Source organism: Dendrobates tinctorius, unplaced genomic scaffold (assembly GCF_039654945.1).
Source record: "Dendrobates tinctorius isolate UK_male_01 unplaced genomic scaffold, ASM3965494v1 ptg000084l, whole genome shotgun sequence".
NCBI classification, from domain to species: domain Eukaryota; kingdom Metazoa; phylum Chordata; class Amphibia; order Anura; family Dendrobatidae; genus Dendrobates; species Dendrobates tinctorius.
Genome location: NW_027361752.1, coordinates 28,420,029 through 28,442,818, shown reverse-complemented (window position 1 = coordinate 28,442,818; position 22,790 = coordinate 28,420,029). Strand labels below are relative to the sequence as shown.

Below are 22,790 nucleotides of genomic sequence, written 5' to 3'. Positions count from 1 at the left end.
ATATGAGCAAAAGAACAGAGACATTGGACAGAGGAAGATTAGTAAAAAAAAGTGTTATGGACAGACGAATCCAAGTTTGAGGTGTTTGGATCACACAGAAGAACATTTGTGAGATGCAGAACTCCTGAAAAGATGCTGGAAGAGTGCCTGAAGCCATCTGTCAAGCATGGTGGAGGTAATGTGATGGTCTGGGGTTGCTTTGGAGCTGGTAAAGTGGGAGATTTGTACAAGGTAAAAGGTATTTTGAATAAGGAACGCTATCACTACATTTTGCAACGCCATGCCATACCCTGTGGACAGTGCTTGATTGGAGCCAATTTCATCTTACAACAGGACAATGACCGAAAGCACACCTCCAAATTATGCAAGAACTATTTAGGGAAGAAGCAGGCAGCTGGTATTCTATCTGTAATGGAGTGGCCAGCGCAGTCACCAGATCTCAACCCCATTGAGCTGTTGTGGGAGCAGCTTGACCGTATGGTACACAAAAAGTGCCCATCGAGCCAAACCAACTTGTAATAAGGGCTTCTGGAAACATGGGGTGAAATTTCTCCAGATTACCTCAGCAAAACAACTGCCAGAATGCCAAAGGTCTGCAATGCTCTAATTGCTGCAAAGGGAGCATTCTTTGACAAAAACAAAGTTTGAAGTAGAAAATTATTATTTCAAATAAAAATCTCTTTCGAATCGGGTCAATGTCTGGACTACATTTTAAATTCATTTGGCAACTCATTTGATTAATAAAAGTATGAGTTTTCAAAGAAAACACAAAATTGTCTGGGTGACCCCAAACTTTTGAACGGTGGTGAATATCCAATTACACAGAAGAAGGCGGACAACACGAAAAGATACATCACTAAAAGTTAAACAATAGGTAACCTATTAAAAAGATTGTGAATGTTTTTGGTGAAAAATGTCAAAGTACAATATGACTATACATCAGACTACAGCTGGTGAGACTAAACAAATGATTTGTTAAAAAACTCAGAAAAACCTTTTCAAAGCTTTTTGGTTCATCTCACACTCTGTGCTTTGTGACATTATAAGTGGTCTCCAACTTTGTTGGTCATCTTTTTTTCTGCTCTGTATCCAAAAATGCTACTGGCCAGAGTGCTCCTGGCCCTGCACATGCAGACTTTTTCAATCTACATCTTAACCGACTCACTGCCATAGCTCCCGGCTTCACCTCTGTGTCGAACACCGATAACAGCAGAGATCATCTCAAGTCCTGTGGATAGCTAAGTCATGGTGTAACCATATGGTATGTGACATTTATAAACTCTAACAACCTTTTAAGAATTATTTGCTTTGTATAACCAGATGTGGTCCGAGGTATACTAATATTGTTTATTGATATTTATCACCAAAAACATTCATGATTGTTTTAATAGGTTATCAAACAGAGAAATTAAAATAATTATCAGAATAGTTGTCCAAGATCCATGGACCACTTGTGCAGAGCTACAGATTTACCTGGAATCAGCAATTACAATTGTTTCAGATAAAACTATAAGTTGAACAAAAAGCATTACCAAGCACATTTAAAGTTTGCTTAAAAACATTTAGACAAGCCTGTGAAATACTGAGAGCATAGTCTTGTCAGATGATACCAAAATTGAACTCTTTGCATGCCATAATACACTCCTTGTTTGGAGGCATTGCATATCACCCCAAAAACATCATACCAACAGTGGAGTTTGGAGGTTTAAACTTCATAATGTGGGGCTGTTTTGTCAGCATAATACACAGGCAAACTTCATGTAATTGAAGAAATGATGAATGGACAAATGTACCAATGCATTCTTAATAAAAATCTGCTGCCATAAACCAGGATGATGAAAATGAAGTGAGGATGCACATTTTAGAAAGACAATGATCCCAAACACACAGACAAGGAAACGCTCAATTATTTTCAGAGAAAGAAAAAAAAGCAGTTAGAATGACCCAGCCACTCACATGACCTAAATCCAAGAGAAAATTTATGGAAAGAACTAAAACTACTCCTCTTTGGTCAGGCCTCATCTGGAACACTGTGTCCAGTTTTGGGCACCATGTTTTAAAAAAAGACATCAACAAACTGGAGCAAGTTCAGAAAGGAGCGACCAGAATGGTGAACCGGACTGCAAAACATGGCCTATGAGGAATGTTTACAGGATTTGGGAATGTTTAGCTTGCAAAAAACAAGACTGAGTGGAGATTTAATAGCTGTCTACAAATACCTCAAGGGCTGTCACATTGTAGAATGATCATCTTTATTCTCATTTGCACAAGGAAAGACTAGAAGCAATGGGATGATACTGAATGGGAGGAGACACAGATTAAATACTAGAAAAAAAACTTTTTGACAGTGAAGGAGATCAATGAGTGGAAGAGGCGGCCATGAGAGGTGGTGAGTTCTCCTTCAATAGAAATCTTCAAACAGAGGCTGGACAGACATCTGTCTGGGATGATTTAGTGAATCCTGCATTGAGCATGAGGTTGGACCAGATGACACAGGATGTCCCTTCCAACTCTACCATTCTACGATTCTATGAATCAGAGTTTATAGAAGAAGCCCAGGGGACATGCGGGATTTGCAGATTGTTTTTGTGTAAGAATTGGCCAAAATCACACCTGAGCAAGCATGCGAATAGTTTCTCCATACAGAAGGCAATTTGAAGCTATCACCAACAAAGGCTTTTGTGCAAAGTATTAGTTAAATTTCAGCCTATCTTCTAGCCTTTTCAGGGATAACTTGTCACTTAACTCACAGGACACCAACTGGTTAAACACCAAAGGTTTCTATGGGTGTGGAGCTAATGTGTGCAAATGTTGCAAGCATGCTAAAAGATCGAAAACATTTATGTCTATGCACAATAATAAGACTTTTGATATTCTTTCATATATTAATTGTAATACCGCCAATGCTATTTAATTAATTGTGAAATTTGCAACAAACAGTATGTAGGTTGCACTATGAATACTTTAAAAAAAAGGATCAGAAAACATCTTTCTGAAGCAGTTAATTTGCCAACAGCAGGAGCCTTTGTAGTTTCCTGACATTTTTAACAAATACATGGGGATGATGTCAAGGGTTTTTCTTTTATAGGCACTGAACAGGTTAAAAAAACAGAAAGGGGGTGGGAATTATCACAAAGAAATTCTTGCAAGAGAAAGCAAATGGATGTTTCTTTTAGATACAAGGTTACAGCATGGATTCAATAATAGAATGGATCTAGCAATACATTATAAATAATTTCTGATATTATGTTTTTCCAAGTAGTGCTATTATATTTCAGTCATAATGTTTTCATTATATAACACTGTGGTATTAATGTAATAATGTGTGTTTTTAATTATTTCGTTATCCTGGTCAGAAACTTTGTTAGCGCAGGTACTGTTCACACTGATGCTTTTTTTCACTACTTGTTTCCGGAAGCTAGAGAGTTAACATTGAAGGATGTTATCTACACCTGTTACTACTTCTTGATTATGAGGTTAAGAAATGTTTTTTCTACTTAAGAATGTTGGAGTATTCCAGAAGCAGTTTGAGACCGTGAAGAAGGCGGCAGTTGTTACCGCCGAAACGCGTAGTCTGTTCAGCATTATGTCTGCATCTTGTTACTGAACTCTGGATTTTTTAAATTATCTGCAATAAAAATTCTTGGATTTTATTATACCACCTGAAGATTCTGCTTGCTGGACTTTTCTGCCTTGATTTCTACATTGTTGGACTTGTTCCCAGTCTTGGTCCATGCAACACAGAGGAAACAGGTATTTACCATCCAGAGCTCGGAGGATAGCTGGTCTATGTGTTGTTTTGCTATTCATTCTGGGAATTTATTGGACCGCGCTTTATACCTCCAGCATACTGTTGCAATTCTTATGATGCAAAGACAGTACTTGATATTTTAACAATTTTATTGGTTATATGTCAACGGTGTGACAGCATTGGATATAATATTCACTATAGATAATCAACAGACTCGCCAAAATAAGCTGGCAGCTATTTTTCAGAGGACAATCTGGAAAGTCCCTGTTTAAATGATCCTGATTCCCAAATGTTGAAGCTGGAGCAATTGCTTACCAGAGAACAAAGATTATGGTGGGATCATAATTCATTAAATGGCTACTTGGAAAGAGCCATGATTCCTAGAGGCTTGAGATTAAAAAAATACTCCACTACTGCATATGGAGATGCCTTTCAGAAGAAATGGGATAACATCTTAAGTGATTGTTCCCTGAGTCTGATTAAACTTATTGTGGAGGAAGAAAATATAGAGTTGTCCAAACTGAATGAGGACATAGAAAAATTAAAAAATGCAATCAAGGAATCGCAATCTTCAGAGGATTTTTCTAAGTTTCAAGAACGTGTTCAGAAGAACTTGAAAAAGAAAGAAAATGATATTATTGCTATTAAAAAAAGGAAATTCCAACGGGATCTGGATGATTATATAAATGATAAAGTGTATATTTGGACTAGTAATCCTTCTTCTATTTTAAGAAAATGGAAACCAAGGTTTAAAAAATCTAAAGTTTCTTTCAGAAATAATCCGGACATTTTGGTTACCACCTTTGGAGAAACATCGGGTGACTCCACAGATACATCTACCACCTCTACCAACACGTTGTCTTCCTGGAAAAATAATAAAAAAGGCTCCTCCAATAAAAACATGCATAAAGAAAAAACAGTGTCAAAAAATGGGCAAGAAAACGCAGAAGAGGAGGAAGAAAACATAAATCCAAGAGGTTTTCATATGAGAATCAGAAATTACAAAAAACGTTAAATATTCCGGTGTTTAACTTATCCAGTTATATTCTGTCTGAGTCTCAAATTGCTCTCCTCTCCAAAGGTCTGGGGTTTTCTCCTACTAATAAATTTAATCTTTATGATACTATTCTTGATGTGAATCATTTTGCACGTAATTTAACTCTAAAAGTGCATTTTGATACTGCAATGGTTCATGAACATGATGATTTTCCAGCTGCAAGTGGTTTGCACAGTTTACACAATAGGGTTTTCATGATTTCTTTTAAAGAACAAATGTCTTTGATAAACCTTAGACAATTGGAGAGTGAAACTAGTGTGTCTGACTATGTTAATCTTAATGACACTTTTGACATGTGTTTTTCTGATTATTACCCTGTGAAATCGAGACCAGCTGCACTGGATTTTTTTCAGGAGGCTATAGAGAATGATGTAATAAATCTTAGTAAAAATCTGGAAAAAAACAGTCACGGTTTTAATCTTAGCCTTTCTGAACAGAAATCCATTGCTGAGCTTCAAGATAACTCTGACCTCCTTGTTCTGCAAGCAGATAAAGGAGGCGCTGTTGTGACTATGAATGCCAGTCTTTACAAGAAACTTAACCTGCAGGACTTGGAGGACATGAGTACTTATATTGAGTTGAGACAGGATCCTACATCAGATTTTAATAAAAAAATGAATGTCTTGTTACATGAAGGGCTAGGAACGAGTGCCATTACAAGCAAAATTATGAAGTATCAATATGTAGAGAATCCCATTATTCCAGTTTATCACTCACTTCCTAAGGTTCATAAGGAAATTTTTTCTCCACCAATGAGACCTATAGTCTCTGGTATAGGTTCCTTTAGTGAAAGGCTTGGAGAATGGGTGGATCATTTTTTGAAACCTCTAGTCCCATTGACACCTAGTTTTCTTGGGGATTCCAGGGATGTTGTTGGAGTCTTGGAGAGAATACAGTGGCAGAAGAATTATGTTTGGTTGTTATGTGATGTGGTGGGACTTTATCCCTCTATTCCACATCATATAGCTCTGAGATGCATTAGGTACTATTTACATCGGTACAGCTCATATGTCATAAACATCCAAAATTTTATTATTTCTGCAATAGAGTTTCTCCTTGAACACAACTATTTTTCATTTAATAATAGATTTTTCTTACAAACACAGGGCGTTAGCATGGTAGCACGTTTTTCTCCGTCCCTTGCTAATATAGTTATGGCTACATGGGAGGAAAATTTCATTTTTTTCTGATGATAACCCTTATAAAGATGATATTGTCTGACTAGGAAGATATATTGATGATTTGGTGTTTATTTGGGTTAAAAATGTTTTGGGAGATACTTTTATTAGTGATTTTTTCAACTATCTAGATACCAATGATTGCAACCTTAAATTTACCAGCTCAGTACATAATTTTTGGGCAAATTTTCTGGACTTGACTCTAACAGATGATTTGATCACTAGTATTGAGCATTCCGATACTGCAAATATAGGGTATCGGCTGATATTCGCTGTATCGGAATTCCGATACCGAGTACCGATATTTTTTCAATATCGGATACTGGAATCGGAAGTCCCCATAATGCAATGAGCCACTGTTGTGGCTGTGATTGGCTGCTGAAATGATGTCATCATGATGCGTGGTCTGTGCGCATCATGTTGCGCGGTCTGTGCCGACTGCGGGGGGTCTGTGCCGACTGTCGGAGGTCTGTGCCGGCTGCCGGTGGTTTGTACGGGCCTCTCGGGGGTCTGTACAGGCCTGTCGGGGGCCTGTGCCGGCTGCCAGTGGTCTGTACGGGCCTCTCGGGGGGCCTGTGCCAGCTGCCGGTGGTCTGTATGGGCCTCTCGGGTGTCTGTACAGGCCTGTTGGGGGCCTGTGCCGGCTGCCGGTGGTCTGTACGGGCCTCTCGGGGGCCTGTGCCGGCTGCTGGTGGTCTGTACGGGCCTCTCGGGGGTCAGTACAGGCCTGTCGGGGGCCTGTGCCGGCTGCCGGTGGTCTGTACGGGCCTCTCGGTGGCCTGTGCCAGCAGTCAGTGGTCTGTGCCAGCTGTTGGGGGCCTGTGCCGGCTGCCGGTGGTCTGTACGGGCCTCTTGGGGGCTTGTGCCGGCTGTCGGTGGTCTGTGCCGGCTGCCGGAGGCCTGTGCCAGCTGCCGGTGGTCTGTGTGGGCCTGCCGGGGGTCTTGTGTGTGTGCAGGCATCGTCTGATGGGACTACAAGTCCCATCGGGCGATGCCTGCTACAATGACAGTGATTGACACATTAGCCAATGATGGGACAGTAGTAGTCCCATCATCCGGCTAATGTGTTGAATGTAAAAAAAAAACAAAAACATACTACATACATACTACATATATACTACATTCAAACAACATACATATATACTACATACTACATACATTCTACATATATACTACATTCATACAACATACATACATACTACATACATGCTACATATATACTACATTCATACAACATACATACATACTACATACATGCTACATATATACTACATTCATACAACATACATACATTCTACATACATACTACATATATACTACATTCATACAACATACATACTACATACATGCTACATATATACTACATTCATACAACAAACATACATACTACATACTACATACATGCTACATATATACTACATTCATACAACATACATACATACTACATACTACATACATGCTACATATATACTACATTCATACAACATGCATACATACTATATACTACATACATACTACATATATGCTACATTCATATAACATACATACATACATACTACATACATACTACATATATACTACATTCATACAACATACATACATACTACATACTACATACATACTACATGTATACTACCTTCATACAACATACATACATACATACTACATACATGCTACAAATATACTACATTCATACAACATACATACATACTACATACTACATACAGGCTTCATATGTACTACATTCATACAACATACATACATAGTACATACTACATACATACTACATACATGCTGCATACAATACATTCATACAATACATACATATAGACATACAGTACATATAACATAGAGTACATACTCACCATCACTTGTCACTTTGATCCCCGAAGCCAGTGTCATCTATGAAAAAATATGAAAATAACAAACAAGCCATATACTCCCTGATCCGCAGAAATCCACGAGGGTCCCACGCCGATCTCCCGTGTTGAACAGCAGCATCAGCTGATGCGACCGCTCTCTAGGGGCTTCAATAATCCAATGACGGGAGGTAGGTATCCTTCCGCACTGTATTCCTCCGCCACTGTAAAAAAAAATAATCCCTAGTCTCATTTTTGGCATTGCTGTGTGAGAAAGTTCCCACGCAGCTTTTGCCATAAAGTGAGACCAGGGACTATTTTTTTACAGTGGTGGAGGAATACAGTGCGGAAGGATACCTACCTCCCATCACTGGATTCCTGGAGCCCCGTAGAGAGCAGTCGCATCAGCTGATGCTGCTGTTCTCCACGGGAGATCGGCATGGGACACGCGTGGATTTCTGCAAATCAGGGAGTATATGGCTTGTTTGTTATTTTCATATTTTTCCACAGATGACACTGGCTTCGGGGATCAAAGTGACAAGTGATGGTGAGCATGTACTCTGTTATATGTACTGTATGTCTATATGTATGTATTGTATGAATGTATTGTATGAATGTATTGTATGCAGTATGTATGTAGTATATACAGTATGTAGTATGTATGTATGTTGTATGTCTGTAGCATGTTGTATGTATGTATGTATGTAGTATGTATGTACTATGTATGTATGTTGTATGAATGTAGTATATATGAAGCGTGTATGTAGTATGTATGTATGTTGTATGAATGTAGTATGTATGTAGTATGTATGTATGTATGTTGTATGAATGTAGTATATATGTAGCATGTATGTAGTATGTATGTATGTTGTATGAATGTAGTATATATGTAGCATGTATGTAGTATGTAGTATCTATGTATGCTGTATGAATGTAGTATATATGTAGTATGTATGTAGCATGTATGTATGTTGTATGAATGTAGTATATATGTAGCATGTATGTAGTATGTAGTATGTATGTATGTTGTATGAATGTAGTATATACAGTATGTAGTATGTAAGTAGTATGTTTTTTTTTTACATTCAACACATTAGCCAAATGATGGGACTACTACTGTCCCATCATTGGCTAATGTGTCAATCACTGTCATTGTAGCAGGCATCGCCTGATGGGACTTGTAGTCCCATGGACGATGCCTGCTCACACACAAGACCCCCGGCAGGCCCGCACAGACCACTAGCAGCCGGCACAGGCCCCCGGCAGCCAGCACAGACCACCGACAGCCGGCACAGGCCCCAGAGAGGCCCGTACAGACCACCGGCAGCCGGCACAGGCCCCCGGCAGCCAGCACAGGCCCCCGAGAGGCCCGTACAGACCACCGGCAGCCAGCACAGGCCCCCGACAGTCGGCAGAGGCCCCCGAGAGGTCCGTACAGACCACCGGCAGCCGGCACAGGCCCCCGACAGTCGGCACAGACCCCCGAGAGGCCCGTACAGACCACCGGCAGCCGGCACAGGCCCCCCGACAGTCAGCACAGACCCCCGAGAGGCCCGCACAGACCCCGCCCGTACACACAGACACGCACAGTGTCCGCCCACGCATCGCCCACACTCTTCCCCCCTCCCGAACAGGATGTACAAGGCAAGAAAGGGTTTTTTTCATTCCGATATTTCTGTCCCATTGACTTGAATGGGACTTCCGGTATCGGAATCGGCGATACCCGATACTTTTTGTGTATCAGGCCGATCCAATCCGATCCGATATTTCTGAATATCGGATGGTATTGCTCAACACTATTGATCACACATCAGATTAATATTTCACCATACAGAAAAAATACGTATTGTAACAGTATTCTAACGGCTAATTCCAATCATCCTAAACATACTATTAAAAACATTCCTCTTGGTGAACTGATTCGGCTAAAAAGAAATAGCACACAAGAATCCATCTATAAAAAAGAAGCGGACTTAGGCTGCACCAGATTAAGTGAACGAGGTTATCCCAGTTATTATTTGGAAAGAGCAAAAAAACTGGTAGATAATATGGATAGAGCCCATTTGCTGTACTCTAAAAATAAAAAGACAAAATGCAATAATATTGGTAATGGTTCAAATAAAGTTACTTTTACTACATCTTTTAGTCCCCAGTATCATAATATTGTTGCGATCATTAAGAAATATCTGCCCATTCTGTGTCAAGATAAAATCTTAAAAACACTGGTAGATAGTGAATCTATTTTGTTTGTTGCTAAACGTGCCCCCACTCTAAGTTCGCTTTTATCTTCTAGCCTTTCAGGGATCCCTTGTCTCTTAACTCACAGGACACCAACTGGTTAAAAACCAAAGGTTTCTATGGGTGTGGAGCTAATGTGTGCAAATGTTGCAAGCATGCCAAAAAATCGAAAACATTTATGTCTATGCACAATAACAAGACTTTTGATATTCTTTCATATATTAATTGTAATACCGCCAATGCTATTTAATTAATTGTGAAATTTGCAACAAACAGTATGTAGGTTGCACTATGAATACTTTAAAAAAAAGGATCAGAAAACATCTTTCTGATGCAGTTAATTTGCCACCAGCAGGAGCCTCTGTAGTTTCCCGACATTATTCACAAATACATGGGGGTGATGTCAAGGGATTTTCTTTTATAGGCACTGAACAGGTTAAAAAAACAGAAAGGGGGGTGGAATTATCACAAAAAAATTCTTGCAAGAGAAAGCAAATGGATATTTCTTTTAGATACAAGGTTACCGCATGTATTCAATAGAATGGATCTAGCAATACATTATAAATAATTTCTGATATCATGTTTTTCCAAGTAGTGCTATTATATCTCAGTCATAATGTTTTCATTATATAACACCGTGGTATTAATGTAATAATGCGTGTTTTTAATTATTTCGTTATCCTGGTCAGATAACTTTGTTAGCGCAGGTACTGTTCACACTGATGCTTTTTTTCTCTACTTGTTTCCGGAAGCTATAGAGTTAACATTGAAGGATGTTATCTACACCTGTTACTACTTCTTGATTATGAGGTTAAGAAATGTTTTTTCTACTTAAATATGTTGGAATATTCCAGAAGCAGTTTGAGTCTGTGAAGAAGGCGGCAGTTGTTACCGCCGAAACGCGTTGTCTGTTCAGCGTTATGTCTGCATCCTAGTACTGAACTCTGGATTTTTTAAATTATCTGCAATAAAAATTCTTGGATTTTATTATACCACCTGAAGTTTCCGCTTGCTGGACTTTTCTGCCTTGATTTATATATATATATATATATATATATATATATACCGTATATACTCGAGTATAAGCCGAGATTTTCAGCCCAACTTTTTGGGCTGAAAGTGCCCCTCTCGGTTTATACTCGAGTCACCCCCACTGGTCTGTCTCCCCTGGTATATATCTCTTCTCTGGGGTGTTTCTTACCCCCTTCCTAAACAGCAGCAGCTACGCACACTTCACTTCCGCTCCCGCTCATTATGGCTTATATTCATGACGTCACTGGAAGTGAAGCGTGCGACAGGTCGCCTCCTCCATCGCCTCCTCCATCTGTCTTATAGAAAGCTGACTCCCCGGGGTGTCAGGGACTTATCTTAACTATTAGCTACTGCACGCTGTCCTCACCCTCCCTGCTAGCTCTCTACTTGAGACGCAGGGTCAGAGCAACAGGGATCACGTGAGTACTTTCATTGCAGCATGGTCTCTGTAATGTGAGACCTGTAAGGAACAGACTTCGGTGTGGAATGCCAGCACACCCTGCTTCTAATTAAACATACTAATACTGAGAGCTGATCCTCTTCACTGTGTGTTAGCACTACTGACATAGCATGGCCAGACACATTACCTGATTGTCTCCCTGATCTTCATCTAAGCTGATCGGAGACCTCTGGCAGTGATTTATATTTACAGTGTTCTTAGTTAGGGCAGTTTGCACTGCAAATAGTAGCTATGCTACAATAATATGGCTGCATTGCCAATGTGCTTCCTATATGTAATATGCAATGATGAGGAGATTACCGGCATTTAATTTTATTACAGCCTAGATTCACTTTCCCTTTTCCGTTACCCTCTTTCTAGCATCCTCTGGCTACCACTTGCTCCATGCCGCTACCTCAGGGACTCAATACGTACATGCCAGGATTGCGCTGCTCAGCCGCCGATGTTGCTATGAAGGAGGGGATAAGAATCATTCCCATTGGAGACTCTTGGACCAGCGGGGAGAGGGGAGACTCACGGACCCAGTAGCTGCTGCAATTCCCGCTTGGCTTATACTCGAGTCAATAAGTGTTCCCAGTTTTTTAGGTAAAATTAGGCACCTTGGCTTATACTCGGGTCGGCTTATACTCGAGTATATACGGTGTATATATATATATATATATATATATATATATATATATATATATACACAGAAAATTGATGATGTGTTCAATAATTACTTCATCTGCTATATTTTATTTTCTACTTTTTACCAAGATTATAGAATCTCAGACATCTTAATTGCAAACTAAAAAATAAATAACAAAATAAGTTGAGGAAACCATGAATGAATATAATGATTGAATGAGATAACTAAAAGTTGCTTGCTGTCTTTCAGAAGCAGTACTAATTTGATTCATTGTCCATGTCTGGTACTGTTGTTCACCCTCATGCACATGCTTCTCCTTTTAATAACACATTTACTAGACATATGAAATGGATCATGCAGCATTTTGTTTGGAAAAAGATAGCATAATGAAGAAGTGATGGTGCATGCATGATTGCGAGAGCATTCCTAAGTTCATATAACCCCCATAAAAGTTGGAGTGGCCATAAGGCATCTTGCCATTACAATTAATTACAAGACCTGTTTCTGTGTTCGGTCTCCCACTGGACTGCACATACTTCTGTTATCTGTGTGATTAAATGCATCCACGGTAGAAGATATAAAATTCCTTTACATCTTCAGTCCTTGACTTCTGCAGCCCCACATGCCCAGCTGTCTTGGTCATTGCTGATCCAAATACAATTCAGACTTATCCCTCCACTGCTCAAACACCTCCAGCCAGTGTTGCTCAACCTTAGTAAGCTCAAAGTGACCTCAACATACTGTATGTGGTAATGAAGAAATGTATGTTAACCCATAGAAATTAATATCTCATTTCTCCTCCCACACTAATCTTCTCTGAAGTGTGGTCACACACACTATCTGTAGTTGTCTATTATCTGTGTAGTTCATTGTTTTATGGATTTTCCTACCTATTTTCAGACTAAACTATGAGCTGTGACTTCCTCTCTAGATTCAAAACAAACCGGCTGCTGAAAGTCCTGTTTCTGCTTCTATACAAGGTATGATAGACCCTCCTAAATGACTGGGCTCTACCATATGATGTGATAATTGCAATTAGAGATGAGCGGATCAATCCATGGGGGATCGACATTGAATCAAATTTCTTGAAATTCGGGGTTTCACGCAAATTCAAACAATTTTAGATTTGATTCGCAAAACAAAACTTGCCCGGCTACTTTTCACACACCTCTGCAAAATTCCCTACAACTATGACATCTAACAGATTATCATACCTTGTACAGTGGTGGTCAGCACCTGAGGCCATCAGAGATCAGTGATTCTCAAGCGGATCACAGTTTGTACAGCAGAGTCATTTTCCATCTCTTGAGTCACTGAATAAGGGTACCGTTACACTTAGCGATGCACCAGCGATCCCGACAAAGATATGGATCGCTGGTGCATCGCTAAGTGGTCGCTAGTGAGCTGCCACACAGGCAGATCTCACCAGCGACATCGCTGGGGTCAGGGGTCGCTACTTACCTGTCAGACGTGGTGATCCTGACATCCTCCCGCCCGCGTCCACGCGTCACTCGTCGGCGCCAGCAGGTAACGCCCGACGAGAAATGATCCAGGATGTTCTCGCGCGACCAGCGATGAGCAGCGGGGGAGCCGGTCGGAGGTAAGTATCAGACATAGCGATATCGCTAGCAATATCGCTGCTACGTCACAAAATCGGTGACGTTACAGCAATATTGCTAGCGATATCGCTATGTGTAACGGGGGCTTTAGTCTCTCTTCTGTAGAGTGTATCTTTTTACGATAAGCAGATTCCTCTCTTTTTTCTGCAGTGTGTAAGCTCTGTTGCTGGGGTTCGCAACCTCTCCTGTACAGAGTCTGAGCCTTTTTTGTCAGCATGGTTCTTTCTCCTTCTCTCTCCACTCCCCCACATTTATTTTCAGAATTCCAAGCTTTCCAGTATTGAGACTCATGCTAGCGCATTTATTTGGTGAACCCAGCAAGTTCGAATTTCAAAAGAGCCACTTATCCTAGTTGCAAAGCAATATGCAGAAGCCCACCTAAGGTCATGTGAGCCTTCCATGGCTAATGCACTCTTTTGCAATGTGAGAATTGGTTGCGGCTATTTTAGATGATTTGGAAAAAAATGTTTAAATATGCTTATTTAAGTGAATTTCTAAAAAAAGTCAAATTTTATCTGCTTACCTCAACTCAGATACCTCTCAGTATACCTTTTCAAATATTTAATTAAAATTAAATCATAAAAAGATATTTTATGAGAAAATGAACTTTTATTATGTAAATTTACACAATTTTTTTTATCTTTTATAGACCACAGAAAGGAAAAGCGGTGCAAGGACAACGGCATTCTTTTAATAGTGTGACATAGCATAGTAAAACAGTGTTATGTATTACATATAGTTGCATTCAAATTTGTATTTGTCCAGATCTGTCACAAGACTTTACATGAATAATTCCTATGGCTAAATTATAAGGAGTGCAAAAAGGTCTCCACCACCTTTTTAGGATAATTCAAAAGGAACTACAATATGATGTATGGTTTAAAAATTTGAAACCTGAGCTCTGTTAGGCCACATTCCTACAATGAGTTTTGGTGAGCTTCTGATGTTGCAGATTTTCTGCACCTATTAAGTAAATTACGTTAATTGTGTTTTTTCATTGCATTTTTTGTGCATTTTTTATTGCATATTTGACGCACGTGCGTTTTTTACCTGCATATTTTCCACATGTATTGCAAGTCTAAGGAAAAAATATGATCATAAACTCAGCGTACTCAGAAGAGAAATTGAAATTTGAGGATTTGAAACACGCACTGCAGGTCAGTTTACGGTGATTGAAAAGGAAACATAGTGGGCACGAGATTTCTATAAATCCCATCCACTTGGCTCGAACTGTAAGACACTGCATTTTGGATGAAGAGAAAAAATACAGCATTAAAAACTCACCAAAAACTCATTGTGGACACTCAGCCTTATTAATGAAATACATGGTTGTATTTTCTAGGCACTATATAGTTCTGCTATTCAACATATGATATTATTTGGATAGTGAAAAAGCACTCTATAGAAGTTTTTTATAAGACTAATATGACTGTATAATTTCCATATCTTACCTATAGTCTATTTTTCCTACTAAGTATCCTTTGCTTTAAAAAAATAAGATTACAAAAATTATAAAATTATGTAAAATGGAATCCATAGCATTAATTAGGCTTGGGAGTTTAGAAAAAATGCTTAGATACATCTTTAGATGTTTCATGAATAAAAAGTCATATTTTTTAAGAGTCAAATTGTCAAATAATCATCCTTCTCTCAATACCATAAGTAAAGAGCAAAACAACATGTACATGTCCATCACATTTACTCAATGTTCAGCGAACTAACGTTTCAAAGCAAAAGTACAGTATCAAAGGTGGAATCTATCCAAAAATAATCTAACCACTTGCATTAAAGTTACTGTATGTTAGAAGATCACTCAACCTCAGACCTTGGTCACTTTGCAAAATCAAACCCAAACATCTTTAAAAGCCTAGACTGGTTCTCTATAGAGAACGACAAACACTTCATTCTGCAAATCATTAATAATCTTAACACAACGATCCCATCAATAAATTTATACATTTGGAAAAGATGGAAACACCAATATAATGGACAATCCACGTTAGTTATATACTGTATGGTGAATATATACAGAGAACACATACAAACCACATACACACATATACTATATAATATATATAATATATATTATATATTAAAACATACAACTGTATATAACTACAGGATAATGTACAAGCAAAAAAAAATCTACTGATTTTCTAAACATTATATATAAACTTGACATTTATAATAATGTTGGTAAGGTTGAAAATCTTAATTATACTTACAAAGTTGAGGGATATCTATAAATAAAAGATGATTGTAGAAACGGAACCAAAACTTAAAATCACCAAATGTAAAAACAAATACGGTGATAGAGGGTTAAAAGGTATGTGCACTTCTCAATATCTTCTGACATATCATTTAAATATAGCAGAGGGTCCATGAGCTGAGACGACCACAAATGAATGGCCTGTGAAAACCTCCAGTCCTATTTACTTTTAGCAACCTTTAATTATCTTCCAATTGAAAGTAAATTGCGATATCATTGATTTTAAGTCAGCGGCTTCACTTTTAAAGTCTCCAAATATATTAGACATCAGTCAGATGATAGTTTTACTGACCGCTATGTCCCATGACTCACCCATACATGGACATGATCGGCCAAGACATCCTGTGTTCTCTATGAGAGAGTCACTTCCAGACTCTTCTGCTTCTCCCAGATAACAAAAGGAAAAACTTTTGGAAATCAAACAGTATGGATCCTTCATTCCCACTACATCATCTGTCAAGGAAGAGCTGGGAGGTTCCCATACATATTAGCCCTTACAATCTCCTGTAGCCTCCAATTCAAAACAATTTCCAGAACCCATCCCTTCCTTAAGACTAAATCTAATAAAATGTTAGTGCATGCCCTCATCATCTCCCGTCTCGACTATTGCAATATCTTCCAGTGTGGCCTCCTTGCTAACTACCTCGCACCCCACCAGTCCATCCTTAACTCTGCTGTCCTACTAATACACCTCTATCCTCGATACTCATTTACCCTCCCGTCTTCAAATCCCTTCACTGGGTCCGAACTTCCCGGCATATTCAGTTCAAACTACTAACTTTGACCTACCAAGCCATCCATAATCTGGCTCCTCTTTATGTCTCTGGACTAATCTCCCGATATCTTCCAACATGTAATCTCCAGTCCTCAAAAGACCATCTTCTTTCCTGCACACTCGTGCGTTCTTAACCCAATTGCCTCCAAGACTTATCCCAAGTATCCTTCATCCTATGGAATTATGTGCCCCCAACACAACCACCACATTCAGAACTTTCAAATGGAACTTGAAAACCGATCTCTTCAAGAAAGCTTACTGGTTGCAATGACATCTGTTGACACCTCACCACTAGTGATGAGCGAGTATACTCATTGCTCGGGTTTTTCCGAGCATGCTCGGGTGTCCTCTGAGTATTTTGGCGTTCGATGCAGCTGCATGATTTGCGGCTGCTGGACAGGCTGAATACATGTGAGCAAAGCCTGTAAGGAAATCCCCACATGTATTTATGCTGTCCAGAAGCCGCAAATCATGCAGATGTTTCAACACAAACTAAATCTCCAAGCACACCAAAATACTCGAAGGACACCTGAGCATGCTTCGGAAAACCCGAGCAACGAGTATACTCGCTCATCACTACTCCCCACTACCGGAACCCCCCAACCTACTGTCTCTTTTCCCATTTTACTGTAAGTCTGCAAAGACAAGGCCCTCTCTCATCTGTACCGGTCTGTCATTGGCAGTTTGTTCATTGTAATCCATATTTGTATTTTGTATGAAACCCCCATTTACATGTACAGCTCCATGGACTCAATGCTGCTCTAAAAGTAAATAATAATAATCCCACCAATATTTGCAGGTTCAAGCAAAGTTAGTCTCTTGTATGGGGGCTTAAGATACTGAAGTTAAAGCAAAGTAAAAAAAATTCTCAAACAGAGCAACACTATTCAAGCATAATAGATGGGTGTTACAATAAGTTCAAAATTTGAAGTAAAACAGCAGAATGTAAATTTTGGAAAATTAATAAAGAACTGAATAATAAAGATAGTCTCTTCACTTGTCTTGGCTCATTGATTTTTCACATCACCATTTAGATATTTCTAAAAAAAATGTCACATTTATGCTTGGAAGATGCACATAACCTTTAGGACATAACTTGAGAATCTTTTTAATATGGCTGTTAGGGAGTATACAAGTAGAGGTTTACACGTAAACTTGGTGAAGACTTTCTTGCGATAGTAATAAAAATATTTATAGATGTAAAAATGAACATAACATATACAGTATATGTTTGAACATTTTACTATTCCGTCGCCTGGCATTCTTCTCCAGAATTATTGTACTTAATATTTGTAATAATCAAAAAGTTCACATATATTGTACTATAATTTTTGTGCAAATTTTGGATTTCTTTGTTAAGTTATTTTTCGGACCTTTTAAAGGACATTTAAAAGAGACAAGGATTTTTTTCTCACAAGTATGCAGCTTTTCCTTCTTCTAATTCTTTACTTTTTCCGCTGGAGCCACTTTTCTTTCCACAGATCCGTCTGGTTATACACATAAGCAATCCACATTGTCTCATAAAGAAGCAACTGACATCCGTCACAACGAGAATTAGAAGGAGAGCTGCTATAGCCAAACCGATGACTGCTCCGATTCCAAGGCCACTGAAAAGGGTATCTAAAGTGAACAAAAGAACATATTATCCCTTAGCTCTTCTTTATTTATAGGTTAATTATCATTATCATGATTTATGAAAATGTAGATAGAATTAAATATTTCAATGTCAGAAATAAATGGTTGAAAGTTACAGTACTTTATTTTATGTTGGCTTTCAAGGAAGAGAACAGATAATAATAAAAATCATTGGTTAGATTCTGTTTTCACCATTATTATAGCTTATGTCCATTATGAGACTGTTTCAGAGGTGCAACATAGAAAAATTTAAAGTTAACAGCAAGTCCTAGTGGGCTCATTTGACTTTGTGAATTTGTTATCTTTGCTTTTAAGAAGCACTTCCATTAAAATTTGTATCCTCTTAATATATTGCGGTCATCATATTATATGGCACTGCCAGAGGCAACAGGAGATTAGGGAGGTTAATAAGTGGCTCAGGAATTGGTGTAGGAAGGAGGGGTTTGGGTTCCTGCAGAACTGGGCTAACTTCTCAGTTGGCTACAGGTTCTAGGCTAGGGACGGGTTGCACCTCAATGGGGAGGGTGCAGCTGTGCTGGGGGAGAAAATGGCTAGAAGGTTGGAGGAGTGTTTAAACTAGGGATGGGGGAGGGTATTCCTTTTATAGGAGGGGAAAACAGGCAGATAGAGACCTGGGCACAAATAATGAAATTGGGGGTTTGGGGTGGCATGGGGGGTGGGGTTAGAACAGTTAATAATTTAAGAAAGAATAGAGGTACAGAGAGATACATAAAGTGCATGTATTCTAATGCCAGAAGCCTCACCAACAAAATGGAGGAATTGGAGTTAATGTTGTTGGAACATAATTATGACATGGTGGGGATATCTGAGACATGGCTGGATGAGAGCCACGACTGGGCGGTTAATTTACAGGGCTATAGTCTATTCAGAAATGACCGAACAAATAAGCGAGGGGGAGGTGTGTGTTTATATGTATATCATCCTTAAAACCCATCCTTCATGATAATATATATGAATCTAATGAAAATGTAGAGTCCCTGTGGGTAGAGATAAGGGGAGGGGGGGAAAATAATAAATTACTGATAGGGGTTTGTTATAAGCCTCCAAAAATAATGGAAGCAACAGAGAATATCCTCATAAAGCAAATAGATGAAGCTGCGACTCAAGGAGAAGTCATTATTATGGGGGACTTCAACTACCCTGAAATACTTTGGGGAACCGAAATCTGCAGTTCCAGCAAAGGTAATAGGTTTTTGACAACTATGAGAGACAATTACCTTTCACAACTGGTTCAGAACCCAACAAGAGGGGGGGCATTGCTAGACCTAATATTAACCAACAGGCCAGACCGCATATCAAATGTAAGGGTTGGGGGTCACTTGGGTAATAGTGATCACAAATTAATACATTTTCATGTATCCTTTAATAAGATGTGTAGTAGAGGGGTTACAAGGACACTAAACTTCAGGAAAGCAAATTTCCAATGGATGAGAGATGATCTTGGTGCAATTAACTGGGACGATATCCTGAGACATAAAAATACACAAAGAAAATGGGAGACGTTTATTAGCATCCTGAATAGGACCTGTGCACAATATATACCGTATGGGAATAAACATGCGAGAAATAGGAAGAAACCACTATGGCTAAATAGAGCTGTAAGGGGCGCAATAAGAGATAAAAATAAAGCATTTAGAAAATTAAAGCAAGTAGGTAGTGATGAGGCATTAAATAAATACAGAAGATTAAATAAATTCTGTAAAAAGCAAATCAAGACAGCAAAGATTGAGACAGAGAGACTCATTGCCAGAGAAAGTAAAAATAATCCCAAAATATTCTTTAACTGCACAAATAGTAAGAAACTAAAAAATGATAGTGTTGGCCCCCTTAAAAATAGTCTGGGTGAAATGGTGGATGAGGATGAGGAAAAAGCCAATATGCTAAATGAGTTTTTTTCAACAGTATTTATACAAGAAAATCCCATGATGGATAACATGATCAGGGATAAAAAAAATTCTCTGTTAAATGTCACCTGCTTAACCCAGCAGGAAGTACGGCGGCGTCTAAAAATCACTAAAAATGACAAATCCCCGGGCCCGGATGGGATACACCCCCGAATACTGCAGGAATTAAGCACAGTCATAGATAGACCACTATTTTTAATCTTTAAAGATTCCATAATAACAGGGTCTGTACCACAGGACTGGCGTATAGCAAATGTGGTGCCAATATTCAAAAAGGGGACAAAAACTGAACTTGGAAATTATAGACCAGTAAGTTTAACCTCAACTGTGGGTAAAATCCTGGAGGGTTTTCTAAGAGATACTATACTGGAGTATCTGGAGAATAACCTCATGACCCAATATCAACATGGGTTTACAAGGGACCGTTCCTGTCAGACTAATCTGATAAGCTTTTATGAAGAGGTAAGTTCCGGACTGGACCAAGGGAATGCAGTGGACGTGGTGTACATGGACTTTTCAAAAGCTTTTGATACGGTGCCACACAAAAGGTTGATACATAAAATGAGAACAATGGGGATAGGGGAAAATATGTGTAGGTGGGTTAAGAGCTGGCTCAGGGATAGGAAACAAAGGGTGGTTATTAATGGAGCACACTCGGACTGGGTCACGGTTAGCAGTGGGGTACCACAGGGATCAGTTTTGGGCCTGCTTCTTTTTAACATATTTATTAACGACCTTGTAGGGGGCATAGAGAGTAGAATTTCAATATTTGCAGATGACACTAAACTCTGCAGGGTAATCAATACAGAGGAGGACAATTTTATATTACAGGAGGATTTATGTAAACTAGAAGCTTGGGCTGATAAATGGCAAATGAGCTTTAATGGGGATAAATGTAAGGTCATGCACTTGGGTAGAACGAACAAGATGTATAATTATGTGCTTATTTGTAAAACACTGGGCAAAACAGTCACTGAAAAAGACCTGGGTGTATGGGTGGATGACAAACTCACATTTAGTGGCCAGTGTCAGATAGCTGCTGCAAAGGCAAATAAAATAATGGGATGCATTAAAAGAGGCATAGATGCTCATGAGGAGAATATAATTTTACCTCTATATAAGTCACTAGTGCGACCACACTTAGAATACTGTGTACAGTTCTGGTCTCCGGTGTATAAGAAAGACATAGCTGAACTGGAGCGGGTGCAGAGAAGAGCGACCAAGGTTATTAGGGAACTAGGGGGTCTGCAATACCAAGACAGGTTATTACATTTGGGGTTATTTAGTTTGGAGAATCGAAGGCTTAGGGGTGATCTTATTACAATGTATAAATATATGCGGGGACAATACCAAGAGCTTTCTATTGATCTTTTTACTCTTAGACCTGTGACGGGGACAAGGGGGCATCCTCTACGTCTGGAGGAAAGAAGGTTTTAGCATACTCACAGACGCGGATTCTTTACTGTAAGAGCAGTGAGACTATGGAACTCTCTGCCATATGATGTTGTAATGAGTGATTCCCTACTAAAATTTAAGAAGGGACTGGATGCCTTTCTTGAAAAGTATAATATTACAGGGTATATACATTAGTTTCCTTAATATTGCGTTGATCCAGGGAGCTAGTCTGATTGCCGTATGTGGAGTCGGGAAGGAATTTTTTTCCCCAATGTGAAGCTTACTGTTTGTCACATGGGGTTTTTTGCCTTCCTCTGGATCAACATGTTAGGGCAAGTTAGGATAGGATATGGGTTGAACTAGATGGACTTAAAGTCTCCCTTCAACCTTAATAACTATGTTACTATGTTATGTTACTTACAATTGCTCATTTTTCCCTTCTGCCCAGTTAATTCTCTTTTCTAGAGTTGAGCGACTTTGGCCGGATCGGGTTTCATGAAACAAACTTTGTTTCAGATGAAACTCGTCCAACTAGGGCAAAAAAAAGTCGGAGTTTCGTCCGAAACCCGACCCCAATGCAAGTCAATGGGAAATAAAAGTCGGCATTGAGTGGATGAATGTCATCCACTCAATGCCGACTTTTATTTCCCATTGACTTGCATTGGGGTCGGGTTTCAGACGAAACTCCGACTTTTTTTGCCCTAGTCGGACCAGTTTCATCTGAAACAAATTTTGTTTCATGAAACCCGATCCGACCAAACTCCCTCAACTCTACTCTTTTCCATTAAGTCTATGACATCACATGGGTAAAAACAGACTAGCTGAATTCTTTTAACCCCTGTGTAGAAACAGAAAGTCTCTTTTCTCTGCATGTGTCATCCTTAGAACCACAATTCCACATCACTGCAAAGTCCCTGGCAGGGGGAAGTGCGGAGAAGCTGGGAAGAGGGGGATGACTCATGCAGAAAG

General features: G+C 39.2%; 1 protein-coding gene across 7 annotated transcripts in view; it reads right to left on the bottom strand.

Moving 5' to 3' along the window:
* NCAM2 (neural cell adhesion molecule 2) overlaps nucleotides 1-22,790 on the bottom strand; it is a 588,464-nt gene that overhangs the window by 52,719 nt on the left and 512,955 nt on the right. For 4 of the 7 annotated variants that reach the window (XM_073584499.1, XM_073584500.1, XM_073584504.1 and 1 more), the window contains one exon: nucleotides 18,282-18,486. The exons of 1 other annotated variant lie outside the window; for it this stretch is intronic. In XM_073584499.1, the coding sequence (XP_073440600.1) occupies nucleotides 18,282-18,486 (205 nt within the window). Of the gene's footprint in view, nucleotides 1-18,239; nucleotides 18,487-22,790 lie in introns of all 7 variants that reach the window. 2 more of the 7 variants (XM_073584502.1, XM_073584501.1) reach the window with 2 other exon arrangements.